We start from the raw sequence: 20,058 nt of genomic DNA, 5'->3' as shown, positions 1-20,058 counted from the left end.
AATGTGTCCTCATTATGTGATGCTATTTACTGCATGTTAGAAGCTTTTAGTTTGGTACTTGTTGTTTAATTAAATATAGTTATTTTCTTTTGAATGAGGTACTGCTGCTTCCTTTCCAGGACTCTCCAGTATTACAAGCCTGATTTGCAGCTTGTGTCTTACTTCTGCACAATCTGATACAGACAAGCGTTAGCACCTACTCTATTAATACTGTCACCAACACCACAGGCAAAGGGACAATAACCTGCACACACATCCACACATCTACACTAAAAGGGGAAAATGCCCCCCACTATGTGTGCATGCACACCCCATTTATAAGTCCTCCCCCTCTTTATTCCCCTTGGATTTTTCTAAACCATAAAAAAAGTCCTCCCCTAAGTTTTTCAAACTTCTTTGAACACCTTTAAGTATACTGTGCTCCAGTTCTTGATGCAGTGTATAATGTACTCTTCCATTTACGCCCTTGCCTCTTATCAGTCTTCCAAGAATTTCTCTGCTGAAACTGGCAGTCTTATCATTCGCAAGCTGTTTTTCAACTTAACAGGCCTGAACTTGCTTGCTTTTTTCTCCTTTTACTTCAGTCTTCCTGTTTTCATTCTACCATTTAGCTTGGAATGCTGTTTTCTGCCACCGTTACTGAAAATACTCCAATGTTTTGGTTTTAATAAATGTATCCGAAACCTTTCTGAAGAAATATAAATGCACATGTGCTATCCATGTCATCTCCATTTCTTTTTAAGCTTAACTCTCTTATTTCTAGTAGGAATAATAATTTCATCTTTAAATGCACACTCTTTTAATACATGTAGAATTCCCTTGTGAACAGAATGCATACCTGATTCTTCCTTACACAAACGCTCCCTTAACAATCACTGGCTCTTTAGGACATTAACTAGCCACATCTGTTACCAATGTACCATTGACTTTTAGCTGATATGCTCAGGGGGTTATTGCTCTCTGGCAAAAGTCATCATCCACCATCACTGCCCTGGCTTAAGGCGAGATGAAGAAGCCCATAAATCTCTCTCAGATAAGGAAACAGTAAAAAAAAAAAAAATTATCTTGTTGCTTACTTTTTGCTGAATAATTCATCAAATGTTAGGGTTTCCCAATATCCAACCTAGTAACGAACTCCATAGCTTCAATCTGGGTCATTAGGCATTAAAGCTTTTCCCCATAAAATGAGTCATCCAAATTCCAAGGGCTTATTGATCAGCATATTCCATATACTATTTCCTTCTGATATCTTGTGTCCCTCTCAACAAGCACAACAGAGACGACAGCACATACCTGGTACATGTAGGCAACATTCGATCCAATGTATTTTGCCCCATATAGTTTGCCATCAGGCCACTTGACTTGGACAACTTCTCCCTCAGCAGGAGGGCCCAGCTTCACACAGTCTCTACTCTGCAGAATAAACAGAGACAGGTTTTTCAAGGCAAGCGCCTAAGTGACTGTATTTAGAACTTAGCAAATGATGAACTCCTGGCAATTAAAAGGAGTTACTGCCTCTGTTTTATGGATAATGATCTCGCATGGGTGTTCAGGGGAAGCAATATGAGCCAAAGGAGTACTTAAAGATTCAGCTTACATCATAAAGTTGCAAAGAAATCCCATAATCCAAGCAGGAAAAAACAGCAGCATTTACATTATTTGACCAAGAATTGTTCAGGGGGTAACTAAAATATGCATAGAAACTACTTTAGCTGAGGAATAGAACAGCTTATGATTTATAACACCTGACATTTACACACTTTGCAGTTAACAAAATGCTTTATTAACATACATCTCACTTTATCCTTGTAATCATTCTCAGAAGTAGACAGATTATTAATTATCCCCATTTTACTGACAAGAAAACTGAGCCTCCAAGGAGGCTCCCTTAAGTTGTCAGCATTGCTGAAGGAGAGAAGCTAAATGAGAGGGTAAGAGGTGAGGATACCAGGAGAGAGAAGCAAAGTGAAATCAGGGCTGATAGGACTTGCCAAGGCAGCAGCAGGAGGCAGCGAGGGGCACTGTGTCCTGCCCAGCACACCCCTTAAGAACCTGCTTCCTCCCATGCGGGATACTTCTGCAGAATCGCCCATCAGGGACCAGCCCACCCCCTACTACTGCAGGTCTTCTGTAGCGTCCTGAGGAAATGCAAAACACATGAGTTATGCATTTCATTTGGGAAGGTACTTTCTGAGGTATTTTTGAGTAAAATAATAAAAATATCTTAACAGACGGTTTTTAAACTCAACATTCATATGTATGGAGTATAACATCATAAAATTTTAATACAAGGGGAATTAAATACGTGACCACTTTTGTTTCTGTTTTTGCACAGTTAGCAATTCATGATTTGCTAATACTGGCATTTTACTGATGAGGCCAATCTGGCTGATTGAAATGCACACTTGACCAATCAAGCTATAAATGCAGCCTAGACATGTTCAGTAGTTTAAATGGGCAGTACACACAAGAAATATTTAGTTGTTCATGAGTAGAAATCCATCATGTATTTCTTTTGATTATTAATAGAAATTCTGGCTTATAAAAGAGTGACCATATTAATGTCAGGTTATGACATGAAAGGTCTGGCTATTCACTTTTCTAATTGCAGACTAAAAACATGTATGTTCAAAGACTATGACAATGATAGTCTACACTAAATTAAATCAAATAAAAATAAATTTATTCTTAGCCTTGATCACATTTGATCTCAGAGCATGCAGAATTGAAAAACTAGGCTGTAGAAATGCATATCTTTTATATATGCCCACAAGGTTATCACTTCTCTTTCCATTTCCCTTCCAAAGAGTTACGTGGAAATAAAGATTTTCAGCACGTAATGAATGCATGCATCCAGTTCCATGGGATAGAAAGCCACATTAGCTCTGCGATTACTAAGTTGAAACACAGATACTTCAGGAACAGAGGTGGCGGGGTGGGGGACACACTTCTTCCCTCTGCTAAAGCTTTTCTGTGCCTGCAGGGAGCACTGTTCCTGGCTCTTCACTCCAGGGAAGCCTGTATCAAGATGATGAAGAAGGACTTAATTTTGTTGTTGAGTTTTGAAGGAAACTACATTCCACAAATGTGCTATGAATGGTAGCTTGGGGCACCACAGCTGACTCACGGGGGCTCTTGCGGGATTCTTTCAGGGGAAACAGTGATACTTGTGAGACACCCAGCTTACTAATACTGCTAAGTTGTTTGGACCTACATTAATAGATATGCCTATTAGCTATTTTTGGTGGGGGGGGCTAGGAGCACTGTAAAAAAATGTGCTGAGATATATGAAGGGTGCTGTGAGACAAGACAGTTCGGAGATCTTGAACTTAGCTCCTCTTCCTTTTCTTGGGAGCTGGCTGCAGCAGAAAACATACCCTGTGTGCACCTCATTCCATACAGCAGAACCCATGGATTCCTGGTGACATAACCAGTCACTAGGTAAGCCTAATTTCAAGGCCAACTATTAGGAAAATTGTTTGCTCATAGATATAAGCCATACCCTCTGACATCTGCTTCATTAGTAGTAAGTTCCTTTATAGTGCTTTTCCTTGGAAAGGAAAAGTGCCATTTGCTCTTGAACCCCCAAAAAGCAAGGTCAAGGCCCCAGGGAAAGCGGATGGGTACAGTCCCCACCGACTTACCTGCCATAGACAACCTTCGAGTGAGAGAGTTAAGGCACTACAGACTTGAGCTTCAGAGAAGTTTATTCACCTTTATAATACAATACCAAATAAATTCTGTACTGGCAACTTAGGCTTCCTATCACTAAAGTGAGGCAAGAGGCCACAGAACGACATCTGGGCAAGTATAAAATACTTTAAATCATTATTTATAATGATTTATCATTAAAAGACAGCTTTATTAGTAAACTATGTGATTTTACCAAGTTAAAAGGAATTTAAACTTTTGAGGAACACTATGTCTGAGATAGTTTGGTGTCATTTTTACTATCAACTTTTTTTTCATAACAAATCTTAACTTGGCATTAAAAGTGCTTGAACTCAACTCTGTAGCTCAGCCTCCACTAACTGCTACACATCAACCATAAAAATTAAATTTATAAACTTTAATGTCAGTTCAGTTTGCCTCCTCACTTTTCTTGCTTTCAAAAATTTTTTAAAAATTTGTATCAGACAAAGAAAAACAACTATATGTAACAAGACAAATTGTTCTATGATTCCCTCGCTTCCGCAATCAGGAGACATTGTTCTTGAGGTTCCCTTCTTAGCCTATGCCAGGTTTCCTAGCTGCAGGTGTGGAATATACTGATTTGCATATAACTGTATTTAGTATGTACAATTTATTATTTACTCCCAGAACACTCTCCAAACAGACTGAAGACATTTCATAATAAGACACAAAGGAGTTTATTTGTAATACATATTTTTCTCCATAAAGAAATGGTGTCAGTTCATTAGCTGTCTCATATTCTGAGTTTGCCAGAAAGGTTCTATGAATATGTAGGCTATAAAACTTTATTTTATTTTATTTTACTTAAGAAACAAAAAGCAAAAGATAAACAACAACAAACCCCAAACAATAACAGTACAGGTTTTCAAAACAAGATGATTTTAAAAAGGAATGAAATTGGGCCATGTGAGTGATGAAAAGAAACTGAAAGTTTTTTATTTAGGCTCTCCCACTCCTCTCAAGCAGAAGCTGCTGGGGATCCGCCAAACTGTTACAATCACTAATTCCATGCCAATTTTCCGACCACCTACTATGTGTATAACACTCAGAGGCAATAACGCCCAGCTGCTAATTTAGGGATGGACAGGGCAGGTCATCCACTCTTGGAGACGTCTCACACTGAACCCCGTGGCTACATGAGGTGAGGAGGCCTCCAGGGGCGAGAGCATCAGCTTTTTAGCCTACTATTTCAACCAGAGCAGCGGGTTTTTTTTTGTTTTTTGTTTTTGTTTTCAAGCAAAACAGAAAAAAAGGGCGGGGGGATAGAAATGATACAGAATTTTTTTAAAAAAGAAAAAAGTAGAGAATTAACACTAATTAATATATTGCACATTGTTATCTTAGAAGTAGTTCAGATTACAAAAAGCAGCACTTTTATTTGCTTTATAGATTGAGTTTCTGAGTAAAATTTTGTTTGGGGAAAGAATGGTGTCCCTTAGAAATACAAGGTCTTTTACAAATTAAAGACACATATGTTTGAAAAAGTGACCATCTAGTTTGTTGAAAGCAACAGCTTGAAGGGACTGTCTTCTCACCTCTCCTTGAGCTGTGCATGAGAAGCTAGGGTCAAGGGCACACCTTCCCAAAGTAACCTCCAGGATGAAGGCACATGTCAAAAATGCAGATCCCAGGGTCCCTCAAAGCGGTTATATAAAGGGTAAGATGTTCAGAGGCCCTTCCTGACACAGTTCTTGGTATGTTACTGGAGCAATACACACTTTTGCTAGAAAATGATATGTGTTAACCCTTGACTAACGCAGTTTTCTGGGTTGCTGTCTAGACCTGCCGAAGCAGGAGGCCTTCACCTGACATAAATAGCTGTTTGCCACTTGCTGTACACCTCCAGCACTGTGAAAACTCACCTGAAATCTCCCAAAGCCTTGTTCACAGGGACACTGGTGTCTGGAGCTGCTGGTAAGCCTGGAGCTCGCACACTAAACAGATGCAAAAACTAAAAGGCAGAAGTAGTAATCCCAGTCAAGAGTGGACTTTTTGCTTTGTTCAGTTACTTGAAAACTGAGCTGAGTCATCAAACCAAGAAAGATGACAGTGTCATCACACATTCTCCCTGGAATTTGGGAATGGGATTCCATTAACTACAGAGAAATCTAACTGCCAATCTGATTATCTTATTTCTGAAATCACTGTGATTCTTGGAATGCTTACTGCACCATTTGAAAAGGACCCTGAGAAGCTGCTGGCCTTGAGTATTGCCTGCCTTAGCTCCATCCTCACGGCCACACTATTCCTAACACACAGACCACAGAGCAGGCGGCCCCAATTATCAGCCCAGCTGCACCAGATGAAGACATGGCACATGGATTCCTGGTAGTTAACAGGCATATATCTTGGGGCCTCTGGCCAGTCCCCCTGGGGAAAAATGTTTAAGTGACCTGGACCAAAATGATGCCAGCAGCTGCTAGCACTCTGGGATAATCACCTCCTTATTACTGGACTCTGGCAGGGATTAACAAGACTGACAGCCATGCAGTAATTGTCGTGGCTACTTGTCATGTGTTTGGCAGCCCAGCATCTAAAATCCTTCTTCCCTCAAAGTCTCAGTGGCCTGCCATGACAGATGCTGAGCAGCACCAGATACGCTCTTTCCCAGCTCTCAGGCACCAAAAACATCAATCAAAGACAGTTGGTGGCATCTGCCTAGGACTTAGAACCTGTGATTAGAAACAGAAAAACAAGCAGCAAAAGACTGCTCTCAGCAGGCAGCAGTGCTCATATGCCAATGGCAGAGTCCAGCCTAATGTGACCATATGAGGAGGGCAGTGCCATCCTCCTAGACCAGGACTATGGCCTGGTCCTGCTCACAGTCCCAGCTGAGCAACCTCCTTCTTTTGTTTCCTGTAGTGTTTTCTGAGACAGGGCCTCACGACGACGTAGTTCATGCTTGCCTTGAACTCACTATGTAGCCCAAGGTGACCTCAGACTTACTCATACTGATCCTACTGCCTCAGCCTTCCAAATGCGACTGTTTTTGTTTCCTGGCCTCTTGTTCTACAGTCCTGCAGATTCTATGAGCTGTCCAATGACCCTTCACTAAATTTCTGTCAAGCCTAAATAAAAATAAAAATCAGTTTCTGCTGTTTGCCACTACCAATTCTGACTGGTAAGTAACTGGTGATTTGGGGTAATGGCAGGTCTTTCCTCTCACAAAGAGGCAGAGAAACCTTTCACTTAATGGTGGAATATAAAACCAGAGGCCTTCACAGAATCCAATTCTCTTTCAAAGGGTGCAGGAGCAAAACCACTCCACAGAAAAAGAAGGAAGCATACTAATGAAACTCCGCAAGGCAAGTTTTGAGATGACCTGCAGCTGCTCCACATGAGTATTTCCATGGGTTGCACCCTAAAGATAAGTCACCAAGCCTCCAGAACAATGCCAGGTTCTTAACATAGATGGTGAGTCTTTGAGAGTTCAAGTGTCCAAACTGAAATCTCAAACCCATTCATTTATCCCAAAATGCCAACACTGCAATTAAACCTGAATGCTTGGCTGCCAAGGCCATGCTGGGATCACCTGGTTCATGCTGACAGAGGGTTCTGTGTGCCTGCTGTGGCATGGGAGCCATAGGTTCACCACCATTGCACTAAGGAATGGCTTCATGACAGTGGTGCTCTGACAGGGACACTACTTTGGACTGTTTGTTAAATATAAGTAAAAAACATCCTTCATGTAGCGATTATCAAAGATAAAACACTCAAAAGCCATCTTAAAGTAATTTTTTGTTCTGCATTTCAATATATTCACTAGGAAAACTATAATTTTTTTAAAATAGAAAAACAAAACCTATATAGTAAATCCCTGACTTACAAACAGTCAAGTTGCAAACTTTCAGAGACATGAATGGACCTTGCATTACTAAACTGCACAGATGAAAACAAATCATGGAAGTAGCTCACATGTCTGCTAGACATTGTCACAATGGTGCTGCTGTGTGTCAGTATGTTAGTGTATAGCAATGCAGTGCTCAATCAGAGCCCAGAATGTCTGGAAGTGAGAGGAAAGCAGTGTGATGTGGACCGGCTAATGAATCTTCTCCCGGAACAGAACTTGTTTGTAAGTTTTTACTGTGTCTGTATTATCTAGAAATGATCACTGTCACCTTTTACTCCACATTTGTATGCATTTCTAAAAAAAGAATGAGGCCTAGGTATAGGATACATATATATGCACAGATAATCCCCCCGTCCCACCAAGAGATCCGACTTATTTTCTTGCTATGTGTCAAGAGCTCAGTGCCATCAGTTCATACCATGCTTCTCCATTTATTCCACACTCTTCGGGGACAGGAAGGGCTTCTTTCTTTTTTATTGGGGTGGAACATGCATAGCATAAAATGCACTGTCTTAATCATGTTTAATTGTACATCCCAGTGGCTCTAGGTACGGGTACAATGTGACTTCCTCATCATCCCAACAGAAATTCTATGGCCATTAAATAACTCTCCACTGTCCCTCCCCTCCAGCCCTTGCCAGCCACTGTCTATTTTAAGAACTCCACATAAAAGGAATCATAATTTCTGTCCTTTGATGTACACATGTAATTCTGACCCTTGCTGTTTATCACTCTACAGTAAGTGAAAAGTTACAAACAAGTTCTTTCTGAGAGAACGTCCGTAAGTCAGATTTGTTCCCAAGTCTGGCAGGGTGAATCTTATGAAGCACACTTGTGAAAGTTTGCAGCCTGAATGTTTGCAAGTCAGAGATTTACTCTATCCTATTACAAGCATTGTCTTAGCTATTAATTATTATTTTAAGACTTCATTTTATCAAGTACATACACCATTCTGGATACATCACAATTAATTTAACCATTTTTCTACTGTTAAGATGTTTAGGCCATTCCAATTTTCTTCCACTATGTATAATGCTACTGTGTACTTTCCTCCATAAGTCTCTGTCCACATTACTGAATATATTCATAAAGCAGTATCCTCCAATAGGTATTACTTGGTTTAAAAAAGGCATATAAACTACTCATAAACTAATTCCATCAGTTTTGAAAAATTCAACACCAGACTCATTTCTCTAGTACAGTAAATCTAATCCTAACTCCACAGAAACTTCTCATTCACTTGATCTGAAGTGATTCCAAGCTGTGAACTCCCTCCCGGAAAATCTGATGCTCAGTCAGGCTAAGAATCACTGCTGCAGAAGGTTATGTGGTAGTGTGTTTTACTCTGCAGCTTATTGATTCCATTATTTTAAAATCACTCCTGTGCCTTTTCAACTAACTTTCCCTCTTTCTCTCTGTTCTTGTTTTTTCTACATTAAAAGCCCCATTTATATGCTTAAAAGAATATTTGAAATGCTGCCTTCCAAAGGTATCAAAATGTGTTCTTTATTGGTTATAGAATGGTGTCATTCTAGAATCAGGGCTAATAGGCCATTCTAGGAAAACCGTAAGTTTGATTTCCAGTTTTCCTCTCTAACAGACCTTTTCCTTTTAAGGGAAACACATACATGCCCGATTCTATACCCCAAGATGCTATGGTTGTCACTGTTGAGTTGGAGCGGTATTCTTCTTGCTCCCTCAAGCGGCTAAACTTTTTGTCACCAGTGATGCCTGGCCAACTCCTTGACACGTGACCATGCTCAGATTCTACCTAAGTGCCACCCTGCAAAGAGAACAGCGCTGACACTCACTGATGAATTCCTGAAGACTAAGTGCTTTGTCAGTGTGCACTCTCCCTCCCATCAGCCAGAATCCAAGAGTGGACACAATGCCTGGCAAAGGTATGGAAAACCTAGAGGTTGTCCTAACAGTACAGTATTAGGCCTCAGAAGGTATATTTATAAAAGAAGTCAATCTTCATACTACTAGAAATAGGTGAGATTCTGGCAAGCAAAAGCTTTCAAATGAGTAAGATACACTAATGCAGTTTTTTTGGGAAATTATTTTCTGTCCTTTGAAGTGAGGAAGCATAATGAAAGCCAAAATCTAGAAACAGAAGTCACACTGGGCCAATCTACTCAAAAGGGCCTGCAGAGGAGGGATGCAGGAGGCAGGTGGGCTGTGTGGGCTCCAGGCTGGCCACACTGAAATGCTGGCTACAGTTTCTCTGCACACTTGGAATTGAGGATGTAAAGGAAACTCAATTACCTGCTCAGAGAGAGACCTCCTCTGATCTCTGGCACATACCAAACATGTCCTCTGGGGCTGGCACAGAGCTCAGCCCTGGGAAAGCAGACAAAAAGACCAGTCCTCCTAGAAATCTTTCTCTCAAAGGATTCAGATTCAGTTGAGAACTCAAACATACAGAGGGATACCTGTGATTCAAGGCAGTATGTAAGATCACAGGCAACAAGCAGGGAGACGGGAACTCTGTGCCTGTGACTCACCCTCCCAAGCACCAACTGTCTGAAGGACTCTTTATGATTCACCAAAACCCCTCATGTCTCTCCCTCCACACAAATTAAATGAGTAACAGACTCCTGACTGAGGACTATCTGTGGGGACAGTAATAATCTATACCAGTCGTGGTGAATGTATGACACATGTGTTGCTGTGATTTTAAAACAAAAGATGTTACTGTACAAGTTGTTTTTTCTAAACTAAAACCTCAGTATTCAGGCTGAATTGCGATATTTGGTACTTTGCAATACATGAGTGGTCTTGGTCTATACTGATCTATACTTTAAATCTTTTGCAATGTTTCCTGTGTGTGTGTGTGTGTGTGTGTGTGTGTGTGTGTGTGAGAGAGAGAGAGAGAGAGAGAGAGAGACTGAGTGTTGAATACTGGTATCAACACCCTGACTGTATTTGGTTCCCATAATCTATCCATCCCACACAATCCACCAATTGTGTTGAGTGGTATGGCCAAACAGACAGAAGTTAGCATGACACTATTTCTGTGCTTCTCAGGAATATTCTGGAATCCCAACAATGATCCCAGGTGTAAAGCCCATCATAAGAGAAGCTGCAAGAGGAAAGCTTCCAAATTTGATTCCTAAAAATGACAATTATACACTACTTTTATAGGGAATATGTAGGTTTGGGGTTCTCTGGTTTGTGTTTCCTATTACCTCTTCCTTTTGATAACCATCCTTTATTAAAGGTATATAGAAAGTATGTTACTAAAACTTTCATGCTTAGGTCAATGAACTGGCCAAAAATTGCTAGTTGTCACCATGAGCAATTACTACCAGAAACCCACAGAATTACCTATGTGTTTATTAGAGGCTGGGCATCACACTAACTGCTTCATATTTTACATATTGATAACCCCCACAATAAACCTAGTATTTATTATTAGCTCCATTTTTTGTTGGACTAGGAAACTGGTGTTAACTCCCTGGCCCAGCGTCACACAGTTAGTCAGCACAGCAAAGCTGCACTTCAGGTCCGTCTGCCACACAGGCAAGTCTTCCTGCCTTGAGTAAGGGACTTAATAGCAGCTCTGACCTCTGCGTCCTCCTGTTAGTTTTCCTACAGACATAAAGCAAAGCACCCCAGGACTCTAATTTTTATATCAGAATAAGAGAAAAACTCCATCTATATAGAACAGACCCTCCCCTTTTATAGTAGGGGCTAAAATGCAAGGGATGGGGGATGAAATATTTTATTGTATCAATAAAAATTTATGTAGCAAAACAGAGAGAGGCTTGAGGCAAATTCCTCTATAGTTGTTTCCAAAATAAATGTCAGTTCCAAATGCTAAGAAAAAGAAAGAGGAAAGGAAACATATGCATAAGCAGGGTGTTGATGGAACAGTAACAGACAGACCTCTGCTGACAGAGGCCACCAGGCTAGGACTCACCAGGCTTCCCTCTGGGATGCAGCAAGCAGGGCTTCCACAGTGGAGTCAGGCTGCCTGGGATCAATGGGGACTTGTTACTCCACACAGGCTACTTAACCTTGTTACATCCTCGTTTCCTCATCAATAAAATGAAGACATTACTAGAACCCTGAAGGGCTGCTGGGTGAATGAGGCCTAATATAGTTTAAAAGAAGAGGAGGACAGAATGGAAAAGTAAGACATACCACTTGGCAGCTGTTGGGTGTTGCATGAACTGTGACTGGATTTAATACTCATCCATAGGGAACACCTGGAGGATGATGAGGCAAAACCCATGGAAAAGGTGAGCCCTGGAATTATAACTAGTAAAGCCCCAAGACTGAGACGCTAAGAACCTAGATTATGAAGGGAGATGTGCAAAAGCTGAACAACTTACACTGCACAAACTATACCAAATGAGCAGGCATGTTGTCCTAGCTGAGATATAAACTCAGGAAGTTCCTTAGGTAAGTGTTAATATATTCCAACAGGGCTAATAACCCGATATCTGGGATGCAGAGGGGAACTTCACTTAATAGAGAATGTTTTGAGCATCTTTTGCGCTCAAGAAACAGTGGAATAAGTGGTTTAAAAAAAAAAAAAAAACCTGCTGGGGATTTTACTTCATGTACCTCTTTGGAGGAAAAAAAGCAGACACTACTTTTTAAAAAATGAGTAAGAACTCCTAGGATCACAGGATAGGGCAGAAGCACTTAACAGATTATTAACACACTCAATAGCTATTATATCTCCAGAGCTTCAAATGAAATTTTGACAAGGCAATCTGAAAGGACTCAGAATAGGAAAACTGGGGAAAAAGGGGAAAGACGTAAGTTCTCAGGAAAGTTCAAATCTTTTGAAAACTTTTTTTCCATTTTTTCCTGATTATAAAAATTAAACAAGCTCATATGGAAACCGTGAGGTGATAAAAGTTGAAAATGATAAAAACCTATGATTATACATCCCAAAGACAATCAGTAACATTTTGATATATTTCCTTTGAATATTTTCCCTTTGTATATTTCTATTTTATAGATAATTGAGAGCATATGATACATATATAATGTTGAACCTGATTTTTCCATTATATTGTATCATTAAATATCCTTTGAAAACGTGATTTCTAATAATTTTAATTTAATAATTTTTAATTATTTCAGCTTCTTCCTAGCTGCACTGGTAAGTGTTCACTATTCATAGAAACAAAGAATCACTCTACTGGCACTGGCCAGATGGCATTTGGGCCCTGTGTTTTCACACCTGAGAGCAACATTTTGAATGGGACATTGCCCACAAAAATTTCATCTTGAGAGTGTCCCCAATGAAAAACACTCTGAAACCATGTGTGTTCATTAAATCATTTTTTCCCCATGCTTGAAGAATGAGGACTGTTTTGTTTGGGCTTGAGAAGACTTCAGGAGGGACCTGAAAGTTTTCTACAAATACACAAAGAGCGGTAAGAGGCAGGGAAAAATAGCTTTATTCAGTTTGTTCTAGAGAGCAAAATTTCTAGTTGCTACAAAGAACAGATTTCACATAAGAAGCCACTGTTTTTCCAATAATCATAGCAAAAGTTGATGTGAGCTACTTGTCAATTACAGTGTCCTACAATGATTCTGATGATTATTTGCCAATGTTACAGTAAACTTCCCATAGAGGGCGGGAATCTAAGGAAGACCCCAATGAACCAGAGAGGGGAAAGGATGGGGCAGGGTTCACACAGTGCCCTTCTCAACCTGTCTGACCTGTTCAGCAGCCCTAACTTGAGCAACAGTGACTCATAACTTTTAGCCAAGGGACATCTTGGCCATGATTCTGCATTCAACTGCCTGTCCACAGGAAATATGGGCAGGGCTGAGACTATTGGTTGCCACCTCTCTCAAGCTCCAGTCTAGTGGTCTTGTTCCTTCACCAAAGCACTGGGAACAGAGTAGCAAAAAAAGAGGAAAAATCAGACATAGACATAACTAGTTTTTCCCTTAATCTATTCACAGCCAGTCTGGCTGCACTCCTTTAGCTGTTTATAGTGTCAGCGTCCTCTTCAGTCAAAGAAAGGGAACATCCTTCTGGATTAACATCCAAGAAGGCCTGTTCAGGTAGCACCACTGTGTGATCATGGGGTCCACAGAAGGTGTGTTTTAACTTTATCAATTGGATGGAACACCTATGTGTGAAGCAAAAAGCACAGAAAGGATGAGAGAGACAGGTGAGTAGGTCTCAGTCTCATGCTGTAGAAATGGCTTTTTACAAAGCTTCTGCACTAGAATGTACAACTGCAAAAAGACATCCTAGGATATAAAAAGTATGTCAAGTGCTAATTACTCCTTGGCTGGGACCTAAGAATAGCTTAGCTCTGCTGTTTCCAAATGATACCGCAATATGCAAAATAACATGCAATGTCTGGTAGTGTGGGGCTGTGTGCCCAAACGAACTGTCAATTCCAGATGACCATCTAAAACAAGATGACCTATCGCTCCTGTAGACCACATAGGAGTTACCAGAATGTGTGTGCAAGTGAGTGGATGGCTGGGCCAGGCCTCATTTCAAAGCTTACAGTCAGAGATGACTATGGATCATCCACTGCTTCTCCCCTGGCAGAATGCACAAAAGCCTGAGCCATTCCCTAGGCCAGTGGCTCCATTTTAGAGAGAGGCAATGAACAATGATGTGACTTGCAGAGTCACGACTCACCAAAACCCAGCTGGAATTTAATTTTTCATTTCATAGCTCACAGTGCAGGATTTTGAGAAAAGAATAACAACTGAAAATGATTTTAATTTATTTTTTTGGTTTTTTGAGACAAGATCTCACTGTGCAGTTTAGGCTGGCCTTGTACTAACCATATAACTCTGGGTGGCCCCGAACTTGAGGCAATTTTTCTGCCACAGTCTCTCTAGTGCTAGGATTATAGGAGTGTATATCACTGTGCTCAGCACAACTGGAAAGGATTTTAAATAGGAAATTAAGAAGATGATTCAGGAAGGGGTAAAGAAAGACCAAAGGAATTGTGAGAATATGATCTATCAAAAATTTCAACTTGCAAGATATTAAGTCCAGAAATGGAAGTCCTGAAGATATAGATACAAATAAAGTAACCCAAAATTTCCTTGAAGTTATACATGTACTCATGAGTACAGCAAATAAATAATCAAAATGTGACAGGCTACACACAATAATATAAGCTACTGTTTCTATCCCTGTGGATTAACATACCCTTCCTTTCTCCTTTCAGCGTAACTGCAAATACATAAACCAATCATGTTCATAACAATCTGTCTTATAAAGAACAGGACTAGGTAATTACTACCAGCAAATTTTAACAGAGACTAGTCTGTCACAAATAATAGACAGATAAATAAAATGGTTGTGGACAGAACAATGAATCAATCTATGTACTCAACACTATTACCCTAAAAGGGAAGTCTGAAATTCCCCAAGCAATTCTCACATTGTCAAAAGACTGTCAAATCTAAATAATCTTAATGTTAAATTAAGCAAAATTTAGCTATTTACAGATTCCCAGACAATAAGAATGAAAAGGACATGTAGGTAACACATCATTGTCAGATTTACCCAAATAAGAGCTTCTAATCCACAAAGGATTACAAACACATGAAAAGAGGGCTGTGAATTTAGCTATGTGAAGGTACTCAAGCCTGGACCGCCTGGTTCAGAATTACATGGAGGATTATACCATTGCATTTTTCCAATAATTAATGAACTTTTGAAGTTAGGACTTGTCTGTTCTTTTCATGTCAGACTTTATTTAAAGCTTGATTCTGGCTAATGTCTAATTTGGTCAATGAACATTAAGCAACAAATCAATTAATTCTTTGTGATATAATCTTTTGCTATTTTAACAACACAACAACAACAAAAACTAAGAAGGTCTGTTAGCATTCTCAGCTACTTCCTTGAAACAGACACCAACAGTTCTGAACTGTTACTGGGTAGACTTGCATAAGATAATACCTGGGAACCAGATGTACCAAAGGCAGGGGGACCTCAAGGTGCATGGGCATCTAAAGTGGGGTCGGCAGGGGCATGATGAAGCTGGACGAGCTGAGACTAGCTTTTACAGGTCAAACTGGGATGGAGACATCAAGACAACAACCACCACTAACAAACCATGTTTTGTAAACCACGGTCTTGGGCTGGCCTTACTAGGTGGGGAAATTGAGTTGAAAGGAAGAAAGTTCAACACAGTCTATCCAGTCTGAACTCATCATCTTGGCCTTGCAACCTGGTTTCTTCCAAAGTTCTTCACAAGAACTCTCATCTTCCATTTGGCTCAGCAAGCCAGAAATTGGGAATTATTTTCACTTTTTCCTTCCTTAGACTGCATTGTCAATCTACCACCAGGCCCTCCTGACTTTGCTTCCTATGTATTTCAGATCCTTCTGTTATAGGCAACTGAGTTAGACAGAAATATTATAGGCAGTCAGGCAGGGCTAAGCCTCAGGAGGAGCCACTGCGGAAGGCCATAACTTGGAACTTTGGAGGACACAGGCGCCTCCCACTGTAGGCCAGGCCTCCAGACAAAAGATCAAGCAAATATCCCCATATCCAAAGGATTAATATTCTAAACAGTTGTCTATCACTCTGAGGAAGTGAGGAGTCATCATCCTGACCCCCTACAGGAAGAGCCACTGCTCTTTAAGCACACCTGCTTGCTAACATGACTTGCTTCCCCATTTGTCCCAATTCAGTCCATTTTACTTGAGCAATTATCTTATTGGTTAACCATAGTTCTGTTCCACTTTATGGCCACCTTGCAAGTTAAAAATTTGGACCCTTCTCACCTAGTCGTTTTATTCTATAAAAGTCCCTAGAAAAGACAGTCTTTGACAACCCACTCAGGCAGGACCCCGTCTCTCTCTCTCTCTCTCAGACTTAGAAGCTTGCTTTCGCTCAATAAATACATACTTCTCCTAACCTACCGTTGTTCCTAAAATTCATTCTTCAATTTACAGAACACAAACTCACACTGGATGTCTAGTCGGTTGGGAGTTTTGTTGCCCTTTATCACGTCACTGCCCCTAACATCAAGGGCCATCAGCTCTCCTCTGACGTGCTGCAGTGCCGCCTAACTAGCTTCCCGGCAACCACTCTGGTGCACACTCCAATTCTTCTCCAGTGAAAACGTTCTGTAATAAAGCTGTCCCTGTTGATTTCTGCTCAATGTGACCCCCAACCCTGTAAGATGTCCACAGATGCTTTTGCCTTCCCTGGAATATTCTCGTGCTGACTTTGACCTAGCTAACTCATTTTGAAGGTCTTCACAAATTGCCCTGATTGCCTATCTATATAGTTTTAGTTACATCATCTTATAGGGCCATATTTCCATTATCCTAATCTTAATTTGAAATGAATTTTAATAGTGTGACTGTCATATGTTACTTTCTCACTATATTCTCAATTCCATGAAGGCAAAAAAAAAATCAATTTTATTTCCTACCAGCATATCCCAAAGGTCCAGAATAATGCCTGGGCCATATTGTGCCTAATACATAGGTGTAGAGAAGAACATCCACTATAGAGTAAGTACCTACTGTGAAGTTGGTTTTTTTGGGGGGGCAGTTTCTAAGAATATCATTTACTGATGAGTAAGATATCCCTTGACTAGAAAATCCATGTATCGCTACATATAGGCACCTACTGAGATATGGCTTATCAATGGCCTGGCCTTGCAGAATTCTCTGTTTATAAAAGGAAACAGCTCTAAAAGGAGCATCAGTCTTCCACAATTTTATAATCCCCTTTCCCTTAAAAAAGAAAGGGGACTTAAACTGACATATACTCCTCAATTCTCGTTGAAAACCCCACTCTTAGACAGTGGCACCTTCCAACTTTCTGCAAACGAAGACAAAAATAAAATACAACACAAGACAAACATGGAACTCTGTAGGAACATTAACTATTGCCATGTAGTAGTATTTCAAAATAAATAATATAAGAATGGATTTACAAGTATGGAAGTCAGTGTAAAATGCAATTTCATATAGAATACATTTATCATTTCAAAATTCCTTGACCAAGCAGGGAAGAAAACACCTAATATGAAGAAAAAGAAAAGGTAGAAGGCCCCGTGAAGCTATCTGCAACCTAGGATAAGGCTTGTTGTGTGATAAGACAGACCAGACAGAACCTACCCAAAGTCGATGGTACTCATGGTCACATTCTTTCAACAGGGCTCTTATACCCCCTATTTCAGCAGGACTGCAGGTACTTACAGCTGGCTGCTTACAATTTATGAGGACTAATACTGATCTTGTCTTGTGTTATCGCTTTCTTTTATGAAAGAAATCTGGTAAGTTGCTTTGGAAGATTCATTTTTATCTCCCCACCTTTACCACTCCCCCAAAGAAAAAAACCCAGAGATGATGTAACACAGGAAGGAATCACTGGATCAGATTATTCTTAATTAATGGCCAGACTGTCTACACTACTAAAATATGCATGACTTTAACTACTACTTCCATTTCCTAAATCCTCAAAAGGCAGTTTGTTTTTATTTTGTTTTGGAGTTTTGGTACCAGGAATCAAACTCAGGATTTCACGTTTGCCAGGCAGCCACTGCAAAAAGGCAGTTTTTGAAATATAAATCGCACCTGCTTATAAGTATTGATGGAAACCACTCCTTCGATCTGAAAATCAGGTACCTAACATTATTCAACTACTGTAATATTATTACATTTAGAAATTAAATAATGTACAGATAAAGTCTTTTAATTGTATTGATTAAAACATTTAACAAATAGAAGACTTTCAAACATATCCTTCATTTTATAAAGATGAGAAATCAAGTGGCTGAGGGCAGCTGACTTGCAGAAACACATTTAGTGGCTCATAAAATCCAGAAGTCTCAGTGGGTCATAAAATCCAAGTTTTTCACTTGTTGGCACAGCATACTCTGACTATGGAAAGGCTAGAAATTAAAGGGGAAAAATGGAATAATTCTATTCTCTCTATATATTTCTTTACATCACCTTTTTTCTTTTGCATCTTTTCTCAAAATATAATTTAGTTTAATTTTAATCTATATAATGTATTTATAAAAGCAAAATCTTATCTAATAATAAACTATAATTAATTGAGTTTGATTAAGATTTATTATTTACTACCATTGTTTGTCTCTCCTTCATGAAAATCAGCTAACCTCTTTCAAATATGGTACAAAAAGGAAATATAAAAATGAAGGCAGCATCATTCAGCCACAAGTAATGGCACTGGCTTGACTTGTAATGAACATACATTTATTAATATATAAATATATATATTATATATAATAACCTAAGCTCACCAAAATAATTTTAAGCCTATGGTCAACTACTGACATAAACTTTCCATATTTTCTGAGATGTGTCATCAATTTATGTGCTCTACCCTGCAGTGTTAGCATCTGGGGTTACACAGAGGTAGTAATAGATAATGTTACAATAGCTTGTAAATAGGCAACCCCCTGTGGACTTCTCGCCTCATGCTTCTAGCATGCATTTCAGAAATAGTATGAAGAAAGTAGTGCTTATGAAAGTGCTACAGGAAGGGTCAGCTCTGCAAACTGCTACGTACTTATGAAACATTCATATAGCAATCTGATTATATCATACTCAGGGCCACAACATCTAGGTTTGAGGTTAAAATGAAGTTAGAGCAAAGAAAGATATAAATAAAAGTTTGAAATTTTGCATCATAGTTTGAGTGCCATCTTAATTTAAAGAAGAATGGAAAGGTCAATAATGAACACAGATATTCTGCTTTCATTATTATCTTTTCTATTAAAGGAAAGTTGATTCATCTCCGCCTTGAGACTTAGAAACAATGTCACAGACATTCATGGTTTGGTACTGAACTTTTCATTTAGGGCAGGCTATAGCTATGGTTGAGACATTCTCAATATCCTGCTCCCAGGCAGGTGCAAGTGCCAGTAGCTGCTTTATTCCTCTTGCCTGGACAGAGCCTCTCTCCTGGCATGGGACAGGACACAATAATTCACTTCACCCAAACCAGTGACTGCTGATTTTTTAGGATGGAGATGTTTTGTTGAAAAAAAATCTCACATGGAAGCTGAAACCCTGGAAGCTTGGGTTTTCCTTGGAGCTACTTGCTATGGCATAGTTGCTATAAAGGGTAAGTATTCTTTACATGGCAAGAATATGGAACTTAGAATATGAATTTGGAGCTCAAATTAAAAAGCTCTTGATATTGACAATGAACTTCAAAATATACAACATACTATCTAAGTTATGACTTGGAATAATCAATTCAATGCCTGAACATGATGGCTATTAATAGTGATTTATTCAGTCTTTAATTCAGTAGCTACTTACTATCCTCTCTTTGAAATATAAATAAGGCCTTGTGCCAAGAACTAGACACACGATAGTAACTCAAAAAGACATGGTCCTTGTTTTCAGAAAACGAGGTTCAGTGGATGTTGTCAAACTGGGATAAATGCTTAGGAAGAAAATTAAAGTTAAGATGGTGTCTCGTTTAATTTTTTCTCATTGCTGGGACAGAACACCTGACACTCAAAATGAGCTTTATTTAGCTCACTGTTTGTTTAAGTTTC

The 20,058-nt window shown here is 39.6% G+C and overlaps 1 protein-coding gene across 4 annotated transcripts in view; it reads right to left on the bottom strand.

The window, feature by feature from the left end:
- Positions 1-20,058, bottom strand: part of Kdm4c (lysine demethylase 4C) — a 354,968-nt gene that overhangs the window by 8,040 nt on the left and 326,870 nt on the right. For all 4 annotated transcript variants that reach the window (XM_013155087.3, XM_003472256.5, XM_023566045.2 and 1 more), the window contains exon 20: positions 1,294-1,413. In XM_013155087.3, the coding sequence (XP_013010541.1) occupies positions 1,294-1,413 (120 nt within the window). The remainder of the gene's footprint in view (positions 1-1,293; positions 1,414-20,058) is intronic.

Source organism: Cavia porcellus, unplaced genomic scaffold (assembly GCF_034190915.1).
Source record: "Cavia porcellus strain 051 isolate PalLab524CR breed Dunkin Hartley unplaced genomic scaffold, mCavPor4.1 scaffold_1, whole genome shotgun sequence".
NCBI classification, from domain to species: domain Eukaryota; kingdom Metazoa; phylum Chordata; class Mammalia; order Rodentia; family Caviidae; genus Cavia; species Cavia porcellus.
This window is presented reverse-complemented; position numbering and strand designations above follow the sequence as displayed.